Consider the following 20,434-nt stretch of genomic DNA (forward strand, 5'->3'; position numbering starts at 1 on the left):
ATCTTTATTTGCAGACAATTAAATTATTACAGTGAAAGTTCCATCTCCTCTAAGTTTCAAAACAACTTACCAATATTCATGCATACTTCTTACACTGCCATTTAAACAACAAAACAGAAACATCAGTTATCAGAAATACAACTGAGGATTTCATTTCAAATGCTTTAACAGCATTTCTATAATATCTCTTGAAAAACAACCTGACATATGGTTTGTTGAAACATTGTTTTTGTAATATTTTTAAACTGCAAGGAACTATCACTACCCCAGAATCCATTCTCCGAGCTGTTGGCTATCAAGTGTCTGCTACTCTGGGGAAAATCAAGAATTTGGACATATAAAGTTCTAGTTAAATAACAATTAAAAGGCATAGTAGTAGTGTTAAGCATATTTCTAAATATTTTTCATTGGTTTCTAAGAGTCATTGATTCCTAATATCATCAGCATGCTGTGTACTTAAGTGTTTCTGGCAAATCTGACTATCGTGTAAGTGAAAGTACAATTTAACTGATATAAATTCCTTTATTAGGAAGAAGACAGTAAAACACATTCAAGAAGAGAAAAAAAAATAAGACATAGAAGATGCCAAAGACCTTTCCCAACTATTCTATCATCCTTGGAAAACAAAATTACTGTTCCACCTAACCCCTCCCATCACTACCAGCCTTCCACTTCACCCACTACTCACTTTGCCAAAAAAAAGAACAGTTTTATCCAATAAAACCACAGCAACCAGGTAAAACATATAGTAGAAATAATACCTGCAAGATTGTCTGTCCATTACAAGATTGTCCCAGGCAAGGATCCTCAGGTATTCTCTCCCATGCCATCTTCCAGCACATCTTCAACCATTACAGATGCATCCTGAATGATGGTCGAGCATTCAGAAATGTACAGCAGATGTGGCATACTGAGGTCAAAGGTCACATTCATCTCCTCATAAAAAGGACGGGGCTGGATTCAGAACATCACTTCATACCTTTATAATTATACTCACATATTACTACTCTGACACTGAACAATTAAATCCCCTCCTCCATCGAAAAAAAAAAAGAAATACACCTTATGAGATATATTTTAAAATCTTAAACAGGTCATCCTCCTGGATTTTCTTGTGCCATACAGTACTTTGATTTTTTTCATATTCTGACTCATTTCTAACTAAGACGCTAGATACTTGAAAGGGGAGGATCAGCCAACTGAGCCACTGAGTCGGACCCAACAATCTGATTTCATTTACTCATGTTCAAAATAAGTAATGCTAACAGGTTTGTGTGTAAAATTCCTGGGAGAAAAACACAAACTTATTACATTACCAAATTGTTCTTGGAGGCAGTTAATATTTCGGTCACTGCAAGTTCTCACTGTTCTACCTGTTTCATAACATGACTAAACTGCGACTTCCGATTTTTGTCAGAAACTTAAATGCTTAAATTATGTACAGCTTACAGGTTCTCGAGTGCTACTTGTTTCTTCTGGGGTTCAGAGGTCTAGTTCTACAACTTGTACCATTCACTTGAACAGTTTAGAAACTCTGCTTAAATTCTTTTTATAGCTTTATAAGTACTTCATATATTTCTGGCTGCTTTTAAATTACTTGCATTTAGCATTACCCAGCATTAGCATTCTGTAGTTTTCAGCAACATCCACTTTTCTTCTAAATTCACCATATTTCTTTAATGATGCACATTTCTTAATTTGGGGAACTTTCCAACCATTCTTTGGGTATCAACCTACAGTCTTCTCAATTCTTCTTTTCTGGTCCTCATACATCTCATATATTAGACATGTTTGTTCCTTCTCCAAAATCTTCATGTTTCCATAACTCTAGTTTACTTTTAAGTTATCTTCCAACTCATTCATTATATACCCAACTGAATGTACTCTATTCACTCCACTCACTATTTCTCTAATTTAATATTTCAATTCAATTTTTCTCTAAATCAGGTAATTCCAATTACTGCATTTTTCATTTTTAACAATTCTATCAGATTCTTTCTCAATCTTGCCCATATTTCTCAGCAGCATTTTGTTCTTGTTGATATTTTTAATTCACCCATGTATTTTTAAGCATTTTATCCATATTTATTCCACAAACCAAATTCAGGAGCCAGGAGTGCTCTCCAGGTCTCCCACTTGGGTGCAGTGTCCCAAGATTTGAGCAATCCTCTGCTGTTTTCCTAGGCCACAAGCAGGGAGCTATATCGGAAGCAGATCAGCCAGCAAATGAACTAGCACCCATAGAGTATGTCAGCATCCCATACAGTTCCTGTCCTAGTTGCTCTACTTCCAATCTAGCTCCCTGTTAATAACTTGGGAGGCAGTAGACGATGGCTCAAGTCCTTGGGCCCCTGAACCTATGTGGGAGACCCACAGGAAGCTCCTGATTCCTAGCTTCAGGTCCTCTCAACAACAGCCATCATGGAGATGTGGGGAGTAAACTAGCAATTGGATCTTTCCTGTTTCTTCCCGTCTGTACAAAATCTGCCTTTCAAGTACATTTAAATACTTACAAATAAACAAACAAAACTTGAGAAAAATAATGAGATAGAAAACAAGCATTTTAAAACCCACTGATCTCCACAGCTGTAAACAACTGCCTAGGTTACCTTGTAACCTAGGGAAGTGTTAACACCGCTGGGAAAAAAGCATCCAATAATCGACAGACACTCTGGGTCTCCTTAATGCCAAATTTGTGCTAACTGTAACAGTGTGCCAGCAGAGCTGCCTAGTTTATATATATTTTAGACGTGTGTGGAAGGCTGGGAGCACCAGGTCAGGACACGCTACCCTGGATCCCAAGTGGTGGGGCTGCAGATTGACCAGAGAAGGGGTCTGGGGACGTATTGGAGTGGGAACAACTGAGGGTATGTTTGAAAGCAGACAAATGACTTCTGGGGTATGTCAAGGAGCAGGACTGCACTTGCAGTTAGGCAAAGAAGCTGAGATGGAGTGGTGTAGAGAGGGAAAACTGGCGGGTATGTCTGGGTCTGACTAAGGCACCGTTCCTTGTGGGACACTTGAGCTGGATAAATAGCATTGCCTGGCAACTACTGGCACATACAAAATCTGGAGGCTGGGGGCATGCCTAGCTGCAATACCCACTGGCAAATGCTGCAGTAGGGGTGGGCCACGCCAGGCTGGGCCACAGCACCCAAAAGAACGTGACAACAAGATCTGGTGGCAGATTCAATAGGTAACTTGTAGGTTAACCTCTGTGACACTGCAACACCCATAGGTTTGAAGAGAGTCCTAGAAGTGATGACAGACTGGATCAAGCTGGATCACATGACTCACCTGCCACTCGCAGGAGACAGGACTGGGAGGGAGCCAGGCTGAACCAGGCTGCAGCACCTGTCACCACACATAAAGACCAGGACTGAGGGTAGACTATGCCAAGCAGAGCTGTAGCACCTGCCAGTATGCTGGGAGTAGGCCTTTAAGGAAACTTGGAGAATTCCTCTGGGAAAATTCCACTGGAGAACACAATAGCCAGAGCTGGGAGTATGCCAACCCAGGTAGGGCTGCAGTACTCCTCAGCCTTTGTGTGCACTGGGCCAACTGAAGCACCCACCTGAACACACGAGAGCCTGGACAGAGTGTGGGCCATGCCCTGCTGAGCTAGGCTGCCATACCCACCAGCAAGATCTGAGACTGGTATGCCATGCAAGGTTGGACTGAAGAACCCACCAACATGCACAAGATCTGGGACTGAGAACAGGCGTGGTAGGGGAATTCTGGGGACTCCCCCAATAGCTACAGCTCCCAATGGTGAGCACAAGAGCCCAGGCTGGAGAGGTAAAAGCCAGGCCAGGCCAGCCAGGTTGGACCACAGCACCTACCAGCATGCCCAGATGCATGCACACGGAACACATAACAGTCAACCTATCTAATCCAGCAAGGGACACTGACTGCATCATCAGAAGATAGAAAGTAGAAGGGGCAGGACTACTCTCCTGGCCAAGCTTTACCTCATGCTCCCAGGACAGGAGACACACTAACGTGCATCTGAGCAGCCAACAGACCTTGGTAAAGGAAGCCAATGATGTCTAAGAACTATCAAAACCATTCAAGTAATACCCTTAGAACATGCCTCCCCACATCAGGGTCTCTAAGGCATCAAGGGACCCTCCCCCTATCCTTGAGTGCTGTCCCCTACTCCCAATTACTGTTCCCTATCCCTTCCCCTGCTGCAGACACAGAAGAAACAAAATTTGACACATTAGTCCCACCCATCTTTCTCCATACCTCAACCCTCCCCACCCCAATTGGAGATCCACATGGGCATGCATCCCTCTGAACTATGTAAATAATATTTAAAATTAAATTGTTTAAAAATTCATTTCCCTAGGTTAGATTAAAGCTTCTAAAAATAAATAGTTTCAGTAGCAGGAATGGGATTGTTTAAAAAGCTTACGACAGAGGTACAATGTGGTAGCCTAGTGGCTAAAGTCCTTGCAGGGCAGGCGCTGGGATCCCATATGGGTACCAGTTAATGTGCTAGCTATTTCACTTCCCATCCATTCCCTACTTGAAGCCTGGGAAACCAATTGAGGATGGCCCAAAACCTTGGGACCCTGCAACTGCAGGGGAGATCCAGAAGAAGCTCCTGGTTCCTGGCTTCGTATCAGCTCAGTTCTGGCTGTTGTGGCTACTAGGGGAGTGAATGAACGCATGAAAGAGCTTCCTCTCCATCTCTCCTTCTCTCTGTAAGTCTGCCTATCCAGTAAAAATATAATAAATCTTAAAAAGGTGGGGGGGATAGGGGCTAGCATTTAAAGTAGTGTTTTACTAACATTTGTATGTACTTGTCCATTATGAAAATGTGTATTTGACTAAAACCACAGGTGACAATGGAAACTCGTTCAGTAGTTCAATAACTACATTTTGCTAACTGTACTAAATTATTGCACCTAGCTTAAAATAAGGGTTAAAACTGCATTTAAGCAGATTATTGAACAAGAGTCTGTGAAGGTGAACTTTTTGTGTGCTGCTTATAAGCATTCTCCATAAATCAGTACTTGAGAGACAATTTTACTTTCTTAACCTACCGGAAGAAGGTATGAAAAAATAAACAGATTAATGCTTGAGAAAACTTTTTAATGAAAACCATTGATCCTACTAAATACTTTAATGGGATAACTTTGTTACTAAAATATTTTTAAAACCTTAAAATGTATTAAGTTCACATATTATTTCAATTTTAACCAAACAGAAAATTCTACACATTTTTAATTATGTTTGTATGGTTCATAATTCATCTATATTTTGAAAGAATGTATAAACGCAGTGAAGGTTTTTACACATTTCAAGCTATACTTAAATACAGGCAGCTATGCAAATGCAATACTCCTTAAGACAGAGTTATAAATTTTTGAGAGAATACAGATATTAACTAAGCACTGGAGATTATTAAAATATTAATACCAATAAATCTCAGCTGGGCAGACAAGCAAAAGCTATTAAATAACATGCAGAATTCAAAAAGGCAGAAATTGTGTCATTCATTATTGAATCACTACACTCTGCTGCCTGAATGATGTATTACAAAAATGAATTTGTTCATTCATCTATACTACCTTACGATTCTATTTTCCTGAAATAAGAATTAAAGAGTTGATAGGAAAATTTTAGTAAACTTTCAATATGTTATTTTCTTAAATTTATAAAATATGAGTAAAAAACACAAAAGCAATTAGGATGGTGATAAAAAATGCAGCTAATAAAATCCAGTCTTGGTATCAGGAAATATGCATACAATAAAAGTGGGAATATCATGTTGGCTCAACATTTTTAAAACAGAAACTAAAAACATCTCTGATTTTGAAAAAGGTATAACTTTTGGCCTAGCAATTCTATAGCTAAACATTATTCTTCAGGATATAAATGCATAAAGAAATGTAAATTTAGTATGCAAATATATTTCTCTGATTCCTACACAGTTAACAAATCCCCAAGCACAGTGCCAACTGCAAAGCAAGGATGGACTCCTGAGGAAATTCATAAAAACTTGAACTTCAACACAAGCTATGAATAGACAATAATAATTAAACAGAGTAAGAATTCCTCTTCGGAAATAATTTGAAAAAGCCTCAAGACAAGTGGATTAGAAAAAGGAACAAGAAATGAATGTACAAACAGGATAAAAATATTCACTAACAGAATTTTTAAAAATCCAGACACTTGGGAACTAAAAAGTGCCAAAACTGAAATGAAAAATTCATAAAGGGATTCAGCAGAATTAAGCAGTTAGAAAAAAGGATCAATGAATCTGCAGACAGAAATTACAAAGTTTGAGGAATAAAATAGAAACTAAGAGGAAGAAAACTGAACAAAGCCTAAGGGACTGGATGCACCACCCAGCACACGGACACATGCTTCAAGAGAATGCGAGAAGAGATAAAAGAGCAGAAAGATCATTGGAAAGATAACTGACAAAAACTTAAGCAAATCTGCTGAAAGACACAAGTATACAAATCTTACAAGATCAAAATAAACTGAGCCACTCTCACTTTACCAGGACATAGTATAATCCAATGTAAAAGGCCAAAACAAGGAACCTTGGAAGTAGTAGGGGAGAACCAACTGTCATTTACAACGCGCCTCCATAAGGATTTACATGGATTCCACATCAAGAACTGTGCAAGCCAGGAGGAAACTGGACATGTGTTTAAAATTAAAAGAGGAAAAACTGTCATTCAAGAGCTCTTAATCTAAAAAATGAGGGAAAATTGGGATACTCCCAAGTAAGCAAAGGCAGAGAGAGCCAGCTACCTAGCCTAACTAGGGAGCTAACTCTGTCATGCTGCCTTTCAAAAAAAAAAAAAACTGAATAAAATAAAATACACCACATAACTAAGCAGGATTAATATATTTAAAATATAGATTGCTCAATAGACACATACAGATGGCATAATATTCCAGGATAAAGAACAAAGAATATAAACCACAGATCATTTTTTGAAGCAAACCAGGTAATTCAGTAAAGGATTCTAACAGGTTATAATATCAAAAATAAACAGATGTACTGAGTTACTGGAGAAACCATGGTCAGAAATGAAGTTAAACAGGTATAATAATCAGATATAGACAAACTATGAAAGAACAGGTTATTTGCAGCAGGAAAAAATGCTGGCAAGTGAGTGACTTTAGGGAAACATGGGATATTAAGCAGTGACAACGGCATTTCCTCTACACCATAGTACTTTTGACAAATAATTATGATCATATTAAAATGTTCATGTATTATTTCTGCTTAAAAACCTTCATTATTCTACTGTCCGGACATGTATGTAGTCACTTGTTTTGCACTGTACTTTGTATATCTTGTTACATGTTTTACTATGAACTCTCCATGCATTTCTAAGTCCTTGACTTAGATAATAAGCTGCACTTTTACTCCTCTTTTAAATACTATGAAAAATAAATATTTCAGAAAACAAGAGAAAGACATGATAAAATGCATACAATTTTATTAATTTAAACAAAAAAGCAAATTCAAAAGAAACACATTATACAGCCTCTTTCATTTAGAAAGGCTATTGGAGGAGTGGGGCTGGCGGGGCTGGCTCTTAGCACTCTGGAATCCATCTTAAAGTATCTGCAGGCACTCATCAAAATGTTTTTAAGTCACAATCCCTATTTACTAGTACAGTCAATTTAATGCAGTAAAGATAAAACCAGTGCAGTACCTGTGTGCAGCTGCAGACCTCAGAAATACACATCCAAACAGTTTCCCTCATGCAGACTCAACTCCAACTCATCCTTATGTATATATACACACACCAAAAACTAATATATTTGTTTTGTTTCTGCATTATTTTTAAAATAACAATTTAAAGAACCTTAGAGGTATACACTGTAATGCACAGTAAGACATTTATCTGTTGTCAAAATAATCTTATCAAGTAACTAAAAGAGATAAGAAATTTCTATGTAACTGTATTTTTTCCAATTTAGAATTTAAATTATCCAGCCAATAATTCACTAAACCAGTGCTCACACCTTCACAGTAAATTACACATTTTGTTTTCATAAATTCCATGCATTGCTACATTTCCTATTTAGCCTAATTATTTCATAAAGAAATCAAATTTCATTTTTATAGTCAAAGTCTTTTCTGAAGCAAATCATCTGACTCAGTAAAGAACTTAAACAGGTTCTAGTATCAAAATAATTTCTTGCAGTTTACTGAACTTTCAAAGATCAGTAATGCCAAACTAAATGCTTTTAGAAAGGCAACAATTCAAAATTATTCTATACTTGAAAATCTACATATGACAAGCTTCAGTGTCTTAAGTTTGTATTCATTTAACATAAGCTCTGTTGATACTTAAACTCACAGAAAGCAAAATCATGAGGTTTACTTATTAAGTACAATCAAGACCAACATACAATGTTCATGAATACACATAACACATAAATTTGTATCCTTGACTAGCTGCTTACATTTCTTTGTAACAGTTCAATACAATCTTTACTAAAATTTAACATTGAGAAAACTTTCACTTAGTTTAATAAAACTGACCTTAAGCTAAAAAAAAAAAATGTTATTTGTGCTTTTGAAGTCTTATCCAAGAAGTCACCACCTATGTTTCCCTTGCACTTTCTTCTAGCAATTTCATAATTTTGGGTCTTTTATATTTTTTTTTAGTTTGTTTATTTTTTATTGGAAAGACAAGTTTACAGAGAAGAAAGATAAAAAGATCGTCATCTGCTGGCTCACTCCCCAAGTGGCTGCAGTACTGTAGCTGAGCCAAATTGAAGCCAGGAGCTTCTGGATTCCCCAAGCAGGTGCAGGATCCCACGGCTTTGGGCCATCCTCTACTGCCTTCCCAAACCACAAGCAAGGAGCTGGCTGGGAAGTGGAGCAGCTGGGACGTAAAGCAGAGGCCATACAGGACCTTTTTAATCAGTCTTGAGTTGATTTCTGGGCTCTGTACTCTGTTCCACCTATCTAAATGCCAATTTTTATGCCAGCACCTCACTGTCTTAATTACTTCAGCTTTACAGCTTTATAGTATGCTTTGAAATCATACTTGTGATGGCTCCAGATTAATTTTTCTCCCTTTCCTCAGGATCACTTCAGCTATTTGGGGTCTGTCATGATTCCGTGTAAGTTTTAGGATTTTTTTTCCTAATTCTATACAGGAAGTAATTGGTATCTTGAGAGTGAAGCACCGAGTCTGCTAGATTGCTTTAGGTAGTGTGGACATTTTAATATTAATTCTTCCAATCCATGAGCAAGCATTATCTTTCCATTTTTTATGTCCTTCATGATTTCTTTCATTAATGTTTTAAGTGTCATGACAGAGATCTTTCACTTCTTTGATTAAACATATTACAAAATTTTTTAATTTTCTGCAGCTATTGTGAACATAATTTCTTGTCTCTCAACAAGATCACAGCTGATACACAAGAATGTTACTTTTTTGGTGTGTGGATTTTGTCTCCTGTGACTTCACTGAACCAATTTATCAGTTCTAAGTTATCTGGTAGTGTGTTTAGGATTTCCCACGTACAATAGCATGTCATCCACAAACATGACTACTCTGACCTCTTCATTGCCAAGTTTAATGTTTTATATTTCTTTCTCCTAACAGCTCTTCCTAATACTAATATTTTATTAAATACGAGCTATGAAGCTGAATTTTTTTGTCTTGTTGCAGATCAGAGGGGAAATGTAAATGACCATTTGTTGAAAATATTCTGTTATATATGTGTAAAATAATCTTACAGTTTTCACTCAACTCATCCTCATCATTTATTGTGTTTTTCCTTTTGTTGTTCCATATGCATATTGAAGGTAATGACTCAACACGAATCCACACTTACAAACACAGCTATTTTCTTTGATACCAATTAGTCACAGAAAATTTGCATAAACCTGGCAGAGTCTTTGTCAATGTTTTGCTCCATTCAAAGATTAACAAATTCACTTCTCTGGGTGGTATTCTTAGCATGAAAGTAGCAAGGGAAAAGATACCAACAAAACCCAACTTTGAAACTATTGTGTGTACACATATCTATGCACTTATAAATCTACATCTCTGTTACACTCTCGGACTACACTTTAGTAAGTATATGCATTTGTATGGGTGTGTCGCTTTAAGTACATAATTTTTGGACTCTTAGCCATCAAGATGCGCATGCACACATGTAAGAAGTGCATGCTTAAGAAACAGAGCAGGGGACTGAGGCAGGGAGACATCGACATCCAAAGTAACAGTCCCAAAGTAAGAAGCGAACAGTGGTCATCTTTGGAAGATTCAGGGAACCAACTCACTTTCAAACCTGAGAAAAGTGGGATATCTAACAGTTATTTTGCCTCTCCTCTGCCACTGTACTAAACATTAGGAAAAGAGCTGATGTAAGACAGTTATTCTGTATAGAAATTCATCTAACAAAAAAGAAAGAAAACTTAAAAGAGAGAGAAAAAAAAAACCCTAACTACCAGAGCAGTAAGTATCAATGGCTGCTAAAATCTGTGAGTAGGGCCTGGTGCAGTGGCCTAGCAGCAAAAGTCGTCGCCATGAATGTGCTAGGATCCCATACGGGTGCCGGTTCTAATTCCGACGCTCCTGTTTCCCATCCAGATGCTCCCTGCTTGTGGTCTGGGAAAGCAGCGGAGGATGGTCCAAAGCCTTGGAATCCTGCACCCACGTGGGAGACCTGGAAGAGGCTCCCAGCTCCTAACTTTGGATTGGCTCAGCTCCAGCCATTGTGACTGCTTAGACAAAAGATCTTCCTCTCTGTCTTTCCTCCTCTCTGTATACCAGGAGACAGAGAATGGTCCAAGCACTTGGATGACTGTCACACCTGGGAAAGGCAAAATGGAGTTCCTAAGCCCAACTGGACAGTTCTCAGACCTGGCCTTCATAGCCACTTGGGTAGCAGACAAAAGAGTTTAAAAATCCAAAATGTGAAAAATTCTGGGGGACAAGGAACCTAATAAATTCAACAAATAAATTATAAGGGATAATAAAAGAAAAAAGAGGAAAAATAACAACAGTTTAAGAGTGCAAGGGTCAGGCTCGGTACAATAGTGTAGTGGTTAAAGTCCTCCCCTTGCAAGTGCTGGGATCCTGTATGAGTGCTGGTTCTAATCCCGGTAGCCTCGCTTCCCATCTAGCTCTCTGCTTGTGGCCTGCAAAAGCAGTCAAGGATGGCCAAAAGCCTTGGGACCATGCACCCATGTGGGAGACCTGGAGGAAGTTCCTGACTCCTGGCTTCGGATCAGCACAGCACCGGCCATTGTGGCCACTTGGGGAGTGAATCAATAGGCAGAAGATCTTCCTCTCTGTCTCTCCTCCTCTCTGTACATCTGCCTTTCCAATAAAAATAAATAAATCTTTAAAACAAAAGTGCAAGGGTCAGGCAAAATTGCTCAATTGGCTGATCCTTCCCCTTCAAAGTACCAGGATCCCATATGGATACCAATTCGTGTCCTGGCTACCTGATTTCCCATCTAGCACCCTATCTGTGGCCCGGAAAAGCAGTAGAGGATGCCCCAAAATCTTAGGACCCTGCACCCAATAGGCAACCTGAAGGAGGCTCCTGGCTTCAGATTGGCCTGGCTCTGGCTTTTGTGGATACTTGGGGAGTGAACCAGTGAATGGAAGATCTTGTAGTCTCCTTCTCGCTGTAAATTTGCCTTTCCAATAAAGAAGAATTTACAAAATTAAGTGCATTAAGACACATACTAAACATATCAATTAAATGTGACATTGGACTCTAGATCTTGATTCAAACAAGTTAACGGTACAAAATAAAATTCCTTTATGAGAAATATAGGGAAAGTGAATATCGGCTATTTAATTGCACTAAGAGATTTAAAGATAATAATAATATTGTCATTACATTAAAATGTCAAAATGTGTCCCTCCTTTCAGATACACACATATGCATGCATTTACAGAAAATCAACAGAATACACATGAGTATTATGAGGGAAGACACAGGGACTACTATTACCGGTTGAATAGAATCAAGCATATATTATTATTGAAACTGTGTAATGATGCATGAAAATTCATTATACTGTCTCATATATATATACATATTTATACATATTTATTTATAAATGTCAATTGTTAAAAATAAAAGAACTATCTTTGTACACAACCTCAGAGGTATTCTTATTTAAAATACTGACTGCACCAATCTACACAGAAAAGACCATTCCAGGTCTAAGACAAGATTTTTTTCAATAATCATTTTACATACTTAGTTCTGATACACAAAGTTCCATATTATCAAGGCAGTATAAGTCAAAGCAATAATATTACTTACTTGCTTCTCCCTTTCCATATAAACAAATTTTAATTTAGTTATTTTTAATTTCCTTTTAAGAGAAGTAAAAATAAAAATCACTACAAACATTCTGACATCCCCCACCTTTTTTATGTAGTTTTCTACTACGATAACAAGCTTTTAATTAAAAGACATCTGAACAAAATGAGGAAAATACTTTTAAAAATGCCCAAGACCTTCCCATGTGAACATAGTTATAGCCAAAAGATGTTTAATTTAAAAAAAAAAAAACAAGTATGTGGTGAGTAGAGGGCACAAGTCAAATTGACAACTTGGGGACCTACATCCCATGCTGGAGTTCCTGGCTCAAGTTTCAGTTACTCAAAATCCGAACCAGTTTTTGCTAATTCACATCCTGGGAGGCAGCAGACGATAGCTCAAACACCTGGGTCCCTGCAACCCACAGTAAAGATTCAGATCTGTTCTAGGCTTCTGGTTTCTGCCTGAGCAAACCCTGGCTGTTACATAAGGATTTCTGGTGTGAACAAGCAGATGCAAAGATTCATTCTCATCTTCTCTCTCCTCCCTCTCTCCAATAAAATGAACACAAAAATAATTTTGAACCACAAGTAATTACAAACCATTAAAATCCATATACTATGCAGCACTCAAAATGTTGTTCATTTCCTACAAACTAAAACTAAAAAACAACTGTAAATAGATCTCTTCTAATAGTTTGACATTTCACTTTTAGAAGACATGGCAACAATCCAGATGTCTGTCATCAGATGAATGGATAGAGAAATTGTGGTTCATCTATTCTATGGAATACTACTCAGCTATAAAAAGCTGAAATACTACCATTTGCAACAAATTAGTTCCAACTGGAAACTATTATATTCAATGAAGCAAGCCATTACCAGGACAAATATAGTATGTTTTTCTAATTGATGATGGCATTTATGTAAAGCACAAAATAAATGGAAATAGGTAAACAAACATAAAGCATATATTCTCATAGATAACTATACAATGGAGGCTAGCATACTGAGAACTAAAGACTCCCAGTGAAACATTTAAATATGTCTTTATAGTATGACATCAGAATTTCTACCTTTGCTTATATATACCTCGCCATAAGATACATTTATATAGCAGAGGATAAACTGTTACTAAAGGGATATACCACTGTGATAATACAGGAAAAAATGGTGAGAGGAGGAAAATGAGCAGGGAAGAAGTGAGGGAGAGGGAAGAACTTCCATACCTACAAAACTGTACCATGGAAAATTAAAAAAAATAGAAGCAAATTAAGACACTGACTAAATAAATATGGCCAAATGTGAGACAGGTGAAAATAATAGAATTTTTACAAAAACTGATATTAAACTGTCAATGCATTTTTACATAAAAAGATTACATGTCATACAGTACAAAATAAAATGAATAATTTCATCTATACAAAAAAATTTACACATTTATAAATATCACTACCTACTCATGCATATATATATACATATACAACAGCACAAACATTCCAAAATATACAAATATAGCCAGATGTATAATGATCCCCTATTTTTTGTAAATTTATATTTAACAAGATATTTAAACTGTGAAAACACTAAAATTTCCTAATTATTATAACTGAGAACTTGGTAAAAAACACAAGAAAGTACATTTGTAATATGCATCTATAAAGAAATTAATAAATATTAAATGAAGACTAAACCATCTCATTTCCTTTTTAAAATGTTTCTAATTCATTAAAGCAAATAACACTTCCAATGCTAGATGGAAAGAGTAAAATACTATCTTACAGAAATACAATTTCTATCACATCACCTAGTTCCCCATGCAGGACTTTCGAAATCAAAAATATGAAGGAAAAAAATATAGAGGGCACTTAAAACTTCACATTGGAAGACAATTAACTACACAGCATTTGGTCAGAAAACAACAATTTCTTTGCTTCTGAAAGCATGTCTTTGCCATTGCAGGAGACGTAGTTCGGCTATCTATGAGAATACACAATTCTGAGTTTTTTTTAACATGGTAGTTCTGCCTTACATTGCTATTGCTGAACTTCAAAAAGAGGCAGCCAACAGGAAATCAAACCTTCCATGCCGAGGTGAGCAACACCCACATTAAGCAATGCAGCCTATACCTCAATGACTGCTTTGCCAATTGTTTTGGTAACACCAGAATTCTACTTTTATTTCAAGAGGCAAAATTCATTTAAAATATTATATACTACACCCTCAAGAAACTGACAAGCTGTAACAGTATAAAGTTCAAACCCGCAAATAAAAGTGCTGTTTTCACAGACATCAAAACCTAATTTGGCTATTTTTTCCAGATTTTCTCCATTGAAATTCCATGCTGATCTTCATTTCCTGGGTTATAGTACCCTGCACCCTCTGCAGCTCACAACTCTAAGATCATAATCTGTGAAATCAACATAATCAGTCTATTTTGAAAAAAAACTTTTTCTTTCTCGATTGTTGGATATCCTTAAAAGTATTCTGTTGTCTAAACCTGACATTCAGATCATTAACACTAATGAAGATGAATTCAGAGTTGAGCATATTAAACATTAATGTCATTATAGTCTTTCTAGAAACTTCCCCATATACCTTTCTAACCCTTAAAAGTTAAATTATATCTTACTACAATCTAGACTGATTGTAGTAAAATATAAAAACTTTTAAGTAGTAGTGTCGTGTAAGTGCTTCACATGTACAAAATAATATGCTAATTATTTTCCTCTAAAACTGTGTGAAATACTACTGACACTTTTTTAATCTTGCTAATTTTTTTATAATTGTATTCAATTCTTAAAGAAAACTAATGCAAATAAAACTAATTAAAGTAAATTTAAAACATCACACCAAAATACCAGATCCCTAATAGTATCTGCTCCAAGTATTGGAGGATAGGGCAAAACCAAAGCAAAATAAAACAAAAACTTTGAAAGTACCATAAATAAGCAGGATATGTTTCAGAACAAAAATTATATTAATACACTTTCTGAAGCTTAAAAAATGAAAGGTAAATAAAAACAATATGATCAACCTATAAGCAAAAATAAGCAAAATAACAAAAGTATCATTTATTTATTTATTTATTGAATATCACTCATTCTTGTCAACAACTGTCATACAGGAGTCAGAAAGAAACAAGAACAGCATCTACCTAAAAAATGCTCTGAGAAACTTACCATCATTTTGGCTCTTGTCTTTCATCTCTTCCTTCCAAGACGGAATGGTGTTCAGGGTAACATAGTCTCTTATGTATTCTTTGCGCCTTTCCTCTAAGGTCATCTTCAGTAAACGTTCTTGCAAAACAAAAGTAGAATCTTCATTTGTATTTAATTTTAAGCTCAAGAATTACTCTACACTTTAAATATTAATCATGTTAAAGACTTGATATGGTCTTGAAACACACTAAAATACAAATTCAATGACTCCATATCTGAGTGTTAAAAGATAACAAACTGGGATGACCCACATCGAAGTCACTAGGTTTGATGCCCAGTTCTTGTTGCAGGCTAAGGAACTGATCAGTGCTCCTTAGCCTTGGCAGGAACAGGAACTGAGCTTGTGGCTTAAAACACCTAGACTAATTGGACTCACCTGTATCCAATATCCTGCTAAATGAGGATGTGGGGGGAAGAGTATACAAGGAGAGGTGAAGGGGCAACAAAGAGAGACTTGCAGAGACTTCTATCATCGCTGGTCTCCTGTCAGTACTTCATCCCCAGCCCCTCTCCCTGTCCAGGTTACTGGCTCTGCTGGTCAGAGCAAGTTCTGGCTCCTGATTCCTGACTTCAGCTTCCAGGGAAGCAGTGGGGCTGGTTCAAGTAATTGGATTCCTGACTCCCATGAGGGAGACCTTGATTAAGGTCCTGGATCAGGCCTAAGTACAGCCTAGGCAGCTCAGCCCTAAGACACCTGGGAAGTGAACCAGCTGACCGCAGCACTCTTTTTCACCTTTCCTCTCCTATTGCTTTCTCTGTCTCTTTTGCATATCAAATTTATTCCATGTTGGAAAAAAATTAAATTTTAAATAGCCTGAGGAAGAAAACTCTTTTGTGACAGTCCAAGAAGTAAATAAGATTATTTAGTCTTTGAAGCAACATCTATAATCTATTGTGTCAGTATAACACCCCAAAACTCAAACAAAGGAGAACTCTGATAAAGGTATAAAATAAAGCCTATATGAATTAAACAATTTTTACAAATAGCAAAAGACAGGAAGCCATCAAGGCATTTCTTCAATACTATAATGCTAATTGATAAAACACACTTTCAATGTAACAGCTTTGTGGTAGAGATAACATTATTTTGAATGCACATTTTGATTTTAAGAATAAAATATTTTAAAAGAAATGGAATTTGGAAATAATGATTAGTAGTATCATTTATAAAGAACTATATACCAGGTGTTTGACATTTGTAATTTCATTGAAATCATCTTCCCAGCAGCCTATAAAGTTGCTAATGTTATTATTCTTATTATTCCCAACTTTCAGACAAGGAAAGTATAAAGGGTCAAATAATATGAGGTTCCATGCTAGCAGATAGTACAACAAGGAGCCAAACCTTGGTAACTTGCACTCTTAGCTCCTGATTCTATAGTAACTACCTCACAGTTCGCTACTTCATAGGATTTGTGGTTCACATCAAATGAGATAACTCACTCAACTTAGACTGACTAGTGTTGCTCACATAAACCAAACTTCAATGTTCACTGTGTTTACATCAGTTCCAACACTGCTGTCACTGAAGAGCTTAGGAAATCACTTAGACTGTAACTAAAGTCCAGGAGAGTCTGAGCAGCCATCAGCTACAAAGAGGCACCCTGGAGAAGCAAAACCACCTTCAGGAGATGTGAGTATTGTTACAGTGGGGAGGAACCTGAAGACACCAAGAAAACTAAACACACACAAGAGTGAATGAATTGATGATACAAGAGCTCAAAGAACAAAGGAGATAGAATATACAGACCAAGCAGGGGAGTTAATTATACGAATGAAAAAGAAAACCATTCCCCTAAGGATGGGAACAGAGCCAAAGGACATGTAAAGACACAGGTCAATGAAGCTCTGAAGAGGCTGCTAGGGCCATTTGCTTCATGTGGTATTGATTTTCCCTGTGAATGAAACAGTCACATCCTCTATTGGGTACCGAGAAACAGGGTCTCGGTGGAACAACGAACTTAAGAGAATGGTAAACTCGGAGCTATGACCTAATGGTAGACGACCAGCAGATGCTAAAGTTCCTCTCAGATCACCAACTGATGTTACAGTACTCCTGATGAGACTGAAGATGTTACAAAGCAATTCACACTTTTTTGTCAGAAGAAATATTTAAAACCAAAACCTGGTCTCTGTCATTCAGTTTATTTAAAATCTTAAATGTGGTCACAAAACAAACAAAATAAATCATAAAACAAGAAAACAATGACATAATTCAGATTGCAATATTCAATTTTAGGACTCAAAACACTAGTTTATTTATCATATGGTATTGCAATGCAGTTATGTGTTTCTCTAGCATCACATAAAACTTTAATTTTTAAAAAAATCACTTACTTCTACAATGAGTCACTTCTCTGAGAAGCAACCATGTAAATAGATCTACTTATTAGATGCTACAGAGTTAAAACACAACTACGTTTACAGAATGTCTTGACATTTCAACGAGGTAGGTAAGCCTTCCCTTAAATTTAAATAACTGCTGCAAAACACCATGCTATCAGCTCTCCAGTGGCACAAAGGGAAAAGGCCATGCTCCCTGCCAACGTCTCCAACTACTGCACTAGAAATGTTCCGCTCCTGTGGCTGCGATGTTTTACACATTAATATTCCAAAAACAGACACTGATTAAAGAAAAACCTGAGATACACACGAAAAATTTCAAACTACAACTATTTAATATTACACTTTATGCAATAAGATCTCAGTTTTCAGTGAGTAAAAACTGCTGTTACTGGGCTTCTTGTAAATTTGCTTCTTCAGAAAATATTAATTTATTTCCTTGATTATTATAATAGAATGAAATGTAAATTCTTAAATCCCTGCTATCACTGTCCAAGTGTGCAGCATTTAAACGGAGGAACCATTATAACATTGTTGCTTTAGGAATATTGTCTTCTATTAAGACAGAAAAATACTTAAGTACTCACAAAAACTTCATCAATGATTCATGCTATTGAGGCGATGTCTATGTCTTCCATTATTTTGTGTTCATTATCATAAATAATACAAAGCAAACGTTTCACAACTATCAATAAAAATGTGCATAAATTTTCGCCATTTGTTCAGTGTGTTGAAACTGCTGCTACCAAAACAAAATTTTGTACTACTTATCAGATTATTACCTTAAACACTATTTTCCAACACCAGAACTTTTAGCTAACTGCCCATAAGCACTTAAACATGTTAAAATGTTGTATAAGCTAATCTTTCAACATTTTAAAGATCATTTTAATTGTTCGATTATGTTCAATCTTGCTAGCGGTTATCTTCAAAAAAAAGGAATTTCCTCAGCCCTTCGCTCAAGCTTCGCAAGAAGTAGGCCCCATACAAAAGACTGCTTCCCACACGTTAATTCCCTTCTTTCTTCCGTTTTAGCCCTCATGTTCTTAAAAATCACAACTTGCAAATTAGGGTTTGCAGAGCTTTTGTCAAGAAAATCAACTTTCAACCAATTCACCCCTCCATCCTTCTTCTGCAAAGAGGAGTTATTTAGAAAAACCGCACACTACCTCATCCTTGATACAAGGTAGCGTGTCTAGCATTCAAGTGCAAGTACTTTTTTACTATGTCTATTAAAAAAAAAAAAGAGGAACAGAGGTGTGAAAAGGAAGGAAGAAAATGGTAAAAACTCAAGTTTTACAACAGAATATCCTCTGTGATGCCAGAGAGACAGAGAGCGCTCTCGGTGGGGAAGACACATTGTAATGTGGCTGGTCTGGCTGGACCTCGAGGAAGGCAACCCTGGGTGGCAGAGGCACATCAGTCACACAACCTGACCCTGAACAACTTGAATGAATGCGAGCATGAACGGGATAAAAACAGCAAGCACACTCCGGAGGAAAGTCCCTGCAGACTTCTCTGAAGGCATTTGTCCTTCCAGACAAGATGCTCCTTGCCAGGGTTCCCCTGGACTGTTTCAGCTTTCCCAAGTCACATCACGGCGGCCAAGGGGAGCCCTGAAAACCCGAAGCTGGGGGGGAAGCTCTGAGAGTTGAGGGGAATGCCTGTAGCAGAGGTGAGGAAATCCTGAACGAGGCGCAGCGGCACCTGCAGCCCCAGTGTGCCAGTAGGCATGGGACACCCCAGCCAGGGGTGCCAAAGTCCCGGCCGGGGTCTTCTAGAACTTGTACCGAGCCCGAGAACCGCCCAAGCCGAGGAACGACCGGGGGTTGGGGGTCCCCGGGGCTGGCGAGGACAAGGTGACCGGACAGGGGACACCCCGCCTCGGCCCTTGGAGGGGCGTGCGCCCACACGTGCGCGAGCTGCAGGTGCCGGGGGCGGCGCGTGCTGGGCGGCGTGCGCGCGCCTGTGCGCGTGTGTACACACGGACACCGGGAGGGAGGCGGCACCGGGCGGGAGGGCGCGAGGCGGGAGCTCGGGCGGCCTGACCCCCCGCCCCCACCCCAGCCCCCCACCCCGCGACCACCCCCCCTTCCCCAGGACTCGACGGGCCGGTTACCTTTCTCCTCTCTCCACACCTTTTTCTTCTTGTTGCTGGGGTACATGTTGCCGTGGGGGTGGCTGGCTTTAAGCTGCAAGTTCCCCAGGCTCACGGGCAAACAGGGTGTGTGTGAGTGTGTATGTGTGTGTGTGTGTGTGTGTGTGTGTGTGTGTGGAGTGGGAGCGGGCACTCTGGAAGGGAAAAAAAAAAGTGACAGAGGCACCGCGTCCCGTGCCGCTCGCCGCTCTCCAGTCGCCGCCCTCCTCCCTCAGCCCGCGCTCGGCTCCGGCTCCCGCCCGCCTCAGCCCCGCGGCCGCCGCCACAGCAGCACCTCAGAGCCTGTCAACTAGGTCACGCCTCGCGCTAACCTAACACCCGCGCAGGCCCCGCCTTCCAGCCGCTAGGCAGCGACGTCGCCCATTGGCTGCAGCGCCCGCCGCTCTCCGGGATCTGGCCAAGGCGCGCCCGGACTTCGGCCC

The 20,434-nt window shown here is 38.5% G+C and overlaps 1 protein-coding gene across 1 annotated transcript in view; it reads right to left on the reverse strand.

Moving 5' to 3' along the window:
* The window catches only part of MACROD2 (mono-ADP ribosylhydrolase 2), a 1,602,185-nt gene extending 1,581,974 nt beyond the window's left edge, over positions 1-20,211 (reverse strand). The window contains exons 1-2 of the mRNA XM_040981268.1: positions 19,974-20,211; positions 15,473-15,589 (exon numbers count right to left, since the gene is read on the reverse strand). Of these exons, the coding sequence (XP_040837202.1) occupies positions 15,473-15,589; positions 19,974-20,019 (163 nt within the window). The 5' untranslated portion in view covers positions 20,020-20,211. The remainder of the gene's footprint in view (positions 1-15,472; positions 15,590-19,973) is intronic.
* Between the last annotated feature and the right edge of the window lie 223 nt (positions 20,212-20,434).

The sequence above is a fragment of the Ochotona curzoniae genome, unplaced genomic scaffold, assembly GCF_017591425.1.
Source record: "Ochotona curzoniae isolate NIBS_2020 unplaced genomic scaffold, NIBS_Ocur_1.0 contig_3520, whole genome shotgun sequence".
Lineage (NCBI taxonomy): Eukaryota > Metazoa > Chordata > Mammalia > Lagomorpha > Ochotonidae > Ochotona > Ochotona curzoniae.